General features: G+C 35.3%; 1 protein-coding gene across 3 annotated transcripts in view; it reads right to left on the reverse strand.

The window, feature by feature from the left end:
* The window catches only part of LOC106478017 (AT-rich interactive domain-containing protein 3C-like), a 103,011-nt gene that overhangs the window by 8,857 nt on the left and 88,288 nt on the right, over positions 1-5,866 (reverse strand). For all 3 annotated transcript variants that reach the window (XM_022381539.1, XM_022381540.1, XM_022381541.1), the window contains one exon: positions 1,724-1,977. In XM_022381539.1, the coding sequence (XP_022237247.1) occupies positions 1,724-1,977 (254 nt within the window). The remainder of the gene's footprint in view (positions 1-1,723; positions 1,978-5,866) is intronic.

Genomic DNA, 5,866 nt, shown 5'->3' on the forward strand with positions numbered 1-5,866 from the left:
GCTTCGAATGTCAACAAATTGGTAAGCTCCTGTTATTTTATGATTGATTTAGACACCACAGAGACTGTCAAAATGTGGTACTGGCAAAACTCGCATCGCTTCGAATGTCAACAAATTGGTAAGCTCCTGTTATTTTATGATTGATTTAGACACCACAGAGACTGTCAAAATGTGGTACTGGCAAAACTCGCGTTACTTCGCATGTCAACAAATTGGTAAGCTCCTGTTATTTTATGATTGATTTAGACACCACCGAGACTGTCAAAATGTGGTACTGGCAAAACTCGCATCGCTTCGAATGTCAACAAATTGGTAAGCTCCTGTTATTTTATGATTGATTTAGACACCACCGAGACTGTCAAAATGTGGTACTGGCAAAACTCGCGTCGCTTCGCATGTCAACAAATTGGTACGCTCCTGTTATTTTATGATTGATTTAGACACCACCGAGACTGATTTCAATTACAAATCAACATGACAGTTTGACAACCTCGACAAGGTCTTACCTTCGCTAGTTCAGCGGATTAATGAGTGACATGTTTTATCTCATCTATTAGGCCTTTTTTTTCTCACGCACATGTGCGCGCGCAGGCACACACGTGAATAATATAAGTAATAATACCCAGATGCACACCCTCAGGGTCCACTTAGTACATGTGCAAAATTTTAGGGTTCAATGGTCTGCAAATGGCAATACAATTTTTGTTGTAAACTATGATTATCTCTTCCTCCCTCTGTCGCTGATGTTGCAGTGAACCGTTAAATACTAAACATCACATAAATGAGAGTTCTGTATTTATGCAAAATCACTATCATAATTACATTAACCCTATTAGGGCCATATAAATTCATGTTCAATGTTGAGCATTTGCATTTGTTTCATTTGAAATATAGACAGTCTAACATTTCACAAATAGTCCCATATATTCCAATGATTGTTCATTCGGTAATATCGACAAGGAAGACAATTGTGTTTATTTTGTTGAATAGCGAGCAAATCTACTCAAGGGCTATTGCCGTACCTAGTTTTGAAGTGACATAATAGAGAGAGAGGGCAGCAAGTCAACACCATTCACCAACAATTCTTCAGCTACTCTATACCAATGAATAGTGGGAGTGGGATGTACCGTCACGTTATAACATCCAACACATACACATATGGCTGAAAGGGCGAGCAAGTTGCGAGTTGAGTGCCCTAACCACCAGATCATGCCATGCCTCTACAAAACTGAGGCAAAATTGTGAAGTAAACGAAAAGTGTCAGTTTAATCTGCTAGTATATTACGTTATAAAGAGATCACAATACGCAAACTACAATAGCAATAATAAATCATAATATAAGCAATATTTACTTTAAAACCGTTGACGGATATTGGTTCTATTTCACTGAACAAAAATATCTTCTACTAGATGAAAATGTAAGGGTTGGACTATTATTTTCCCCTTTTATTTTACAGCTGACACATTCTTTTTATACTTGACTAAACAAAAACATCTTCTACTAGATAAAAATGTAAGGGTTGGACGATTATTTTCTCCTTTTATTTTACAGTTGACACACTCTTGTTATATTCTATGAGACAAAAATATCTCACCTAATGAAAACGTGAGGGTTGGCTAAAAATCCCATAATGAAACTTTTTACTTAACAACAAACAAAACAAAAGAGTTGAACTATTCTGGTCTTTTGGTCACATTTTAATAAGCAAGAATGACCCCCTACCTGATGACAGTCCATGGCCTGTGCCATACCCGTTGACTTGTCTTGATACTAGATCAAGAGGAGAGGTATGGTGCGCTGGGTTTGGTTGCAGATGTTGAGGGTGAGAATTTCGTGCACCACTAACCAGTTCGGCATATTGGGTGTAACTGGAGCGTCGACCCTCTCTTCTGTTACCATCAATAGCTGCCTGCAGCTCCTCTGGTGTGCTTAATCCCTTCTTTTCACACTCGTACGGATATAGGTATTTCATGTACCTGTTAGGTAATTCAGAAAGCGAGAAAACCATCGAGTTAGAAAGGTAAAAAACAAACAAAAAATAATTCGTATTTGCTTATATTGGTGATGAACTGATTAGTAGAAAGAATACAGTCCAAAAATACAAGATGCCCATCTTCAATGTAACATTTTTGAATGGATGATTTTAGAAAAAGTAAATCTAATGACAATATTATTGTAAAATTCAATAAGCACATTGAATCATTGTTGAAATAAACTACGTCATTCGTCATTATTGTTTTTTTTTAGCTGTGTCACACAGTTCATACTTTCCATTGCTGCTGTAGCAACAGAATGTTCAACTTATTTGTTTCAGATATACATGCAAGATTACAAGAGGGCTCTATCTGCGCTGAACTGTGAACTGACAGATTAGATTGAAAACAGCTAGTTGCTAGCACCCACCGCCAATTTTTGGGCTACTCTAACCCAACATTGGATTAGACAGTTACTTTTATAATACGCACATGGTGTCAAAATGCAGAACGCGATTTTGCAGCAACGGGGTGCGAACCATAGTACTTCGTGTCCACAGACCAGTATGATAGCCACTAGGCCATGACCAACAGCAAAATAATAATTATTAACTCCTCTTTTGATTACTGCTTTAATTAGAGATATTTACATCCTCCCAACTTATAGCAACAAATCATGCAGACAGAAATATTCCGTTAAAGAGAACTTGTATATTATTTGGTTGAGACATTTCTCTTCACCTGTCTTAGATCCTCTGTAATATATTGAAGTATCTGGTGGAGTAAAACACATTGAGAACATCACTCACAAATTCTTCAGGTGTTTTTTTTTATGTTCTTGTCGCCGCAGGTTTCATAACCAAACAACAATAATACACACAGCTGATACTTACCTAACCAAAGTTGTTTAAAACAAGTAGTAAATAAATCTCTGTATATGCATAAAGGTTTCCACAGCGATGACTTTATTATTTTGCAATGATTGAAAAAAAAATCCCTCTTGTCAGATAAAACAATAAATTTAGTGCATTCGTATAAATTATTCATTTTTAGGTTGGGCTATTTCAACTGCAGATGCTATATGTAGAAATAAAGATTGACAAATCAGTATGGGTTAAACACCATAAAGTCTCAATATAATTAGCAATAATTAGGATCATAAACCAGTACACGATCTATGAAAAAAATGGGCTAATTAAGAAGTAATTTGATCATAATTGTTAAGCCGGGGAAAAACTCGCTATGGAAATATTCCCATTTGGGTAGCTAATCCTTCTACTTTCACACACACATCTTCATAATTACAGAACTGGAAATCAGAAGAACGACTTTTAATAAGTAAACGGGAAATTTCTCTGGGCGAAAGTTACCGTTCTACTTATTTCATTTTTTCGTTCGAAAGTAATACACTCCCAAGTGTCTCTGGTTTAAGTTCCATTTTATTGTCAGACTGGGTAATCTCCGACTATTTTTATCCAAACCATGTCGGTCCGAAAGTTCCGGTAGGGTGGCCATAACCGAATTCTAGTAAATTCAGTCAGTACTAAGCTTTTTCACACAGTTCTAAAGTAAGTGGCAAGATCATTAGAACGTAAGCTGCCAATAAAATGAATATTTATCAACTTATTCGTACAACGCAGGAAATTGTGAAACAGAAGACGGATGAAAGCCAACGGATGTACAACTCTCTCTCTCTAAATACAGGGTGGGGAACAATTACTATACATTTGGTGTAGTTGATATTATACGGTTGCCCCACCCACTATACAGAATTATTTATAAAGATAAAGTTGTTTGAACTGCCCAACATTGTGGATTTCAGAATCCATCACAGTTCCCACTATTACAACTATTACGTTATAAAACTAGCAGGATGTAAGAAGGATATTCTATTAGAAATCTGTGGCTACTAATGTTGTGTCTTACTCCGTCTCTCCCTATGTTATATAGAGTGGGTGGTTCAAATGGCAGTTGTAATACGACAGTACAATAATTCTTTTCAATTTTCATCTGTTTCTGATTACCGTACTAATCATATGAACAGTGTGGACAACATGGCACAAAGACTGTCAAAGAACCCCCAGTGTTTTGGTGTTATAAATCATTAATGTGTGTTGTCTACACAGAGAGAGATTTAAGAGCGAGACAATTAACTTCTGTAACACACTCTGTGCGTGCTTGTGCTTTCTGGAAAATTCAAAAAAGAAGGTCACACCATCTACATACTTTCTGATTTTCTAATCCTTCATTCTTGTTTAAGATCAAGTTGTTTTTTCTGTGTTTCATTATTTCAATAGTTTCCTTAATATTTCTAGCAGTCATATTATTCGGTTGAGCCAAAATAACCGTTTTTTTCCCACTGGATGATATGTCAGGTATACTGTACAAGTTCAGCTAATGCGGAGTTTACACTTTAGATTTTAACATAAATGTCTTATGTTAATTTATTCTAAATTTTAAGTTCCTTCTAGTTTGACCAACGTACGCACGACCACATTCACATTGAACTTTATATATACCCGTTTTCTCCATTAGATTTATTTCATCTTCAGTTTTATTTAATACTAGATAAAGTACCCGGCTTCGCTCGGGTTATTAGGTTGATAGTGTGTGTATTCTGAACTCATTTTAGCATAAAAGTATAACCTATATACTTTTGTTGCTAAGCAACATGGCATAAAAGCCATTGTTGAAACGCATTGTTAACAAAACGCATTAGCTTTTCTATATTAGAAATTGTTATATAAGGAACCATTTCTTTTCTATGTGGTTATTCGCTAACTTGCCTCATTAAAAAGATGCGTAAACTAGTAGTCACATGACCATGGTTTTTGTACTTGTATTGCACACAGTAACTATTTTTCATACTTCTGAAGATGACGTGAAACCACATTGAAACATGTAGAGTGACTTTTACAACCATTGATCGGTTTAAATAAAGATTTGAATTGTGCATAATAAAAAGTTGTTCGTTTGTGAATTTTAATATTTTAAATATAGGCACAAACTCCTTGAATTTTAACCTTTTAATATTAGGCCTACATAGCACCTGACCCTCCCAGATCCTGATCAATATTAGGCCTACATAGCACCTGACCCTCCCAGATCCTGATCAATATTAGGCCTACATAGCACCTGACCCTCCCAGATCCTGATCAATATTAGGCCTACATAGCACCTGACCCTCCCAGATCCTGATCAAGCCCTTGTCGATACATAGTTCTCCTCAAGTAAAGTTGTGGAACATATCTTAATATGCGTTTTTAGTGCAGTCTTTTAAATATTTCTCTGCAGAATTAAAGATTAAGATTTATTATTTTTAGACTGTGCCAAGCTGGTTGCTTTCGTGATGATAGATTTCGTGTATTTTATTCTTCTTCTGGGTATAGGACAATTAAGAACTTCATTGATTGACCATGATCTTGATCTTGTACTTGGTTTGAACAATTTGTATGGTTTGAGTGAAACTTGACAAGTGTATCGCCTTCGTTTAAACACGGAAATTATCTCCGGAAAGTATTATTTGTTTTAATATTTTTGAAAGCAACATTTCAAAGTATATCTTCTCCGAAAATGTTAAGACTAGTTGAAATATGCCCATCATGTCACGAAGTTAAAACAAATTAATACAAATTCACTTGTATTTGCTTTAAAAATTGTTCTTACCTAAAAAATATTTAAACGAATATAATTATTGAGAGATAACGTTCATACCTGTCCTTAATTTTAATTCTTGGATAATATAAAGATTAGGCGATTGTTTATTACCCCCCATAAAAAATGTATTTACCGAATTTATTTATAATAAGGTCACACACCTTGAGAACGTATAGAAGTTAGAAATTTCATAATTATCTTGAATCTCGTTTTGTTTTGAAATCGAAGGCTTGCT

The sequence above is a fragment of the Limulus polyphemus genome, unplaced genomic scaffold, assembly GCF_000517525.1.
Source record: "Limulus polyphemus unplaced genomic scaffold, Limulus_polyphemus-2.1.2 Scaffold173, whole genome shotgun sequence".
NCBI lineage: Eukaryota > Metazoa > Arthropoda > Merostomata > Xiphosura > Limulidae > Limulus > Limulus polyphemus.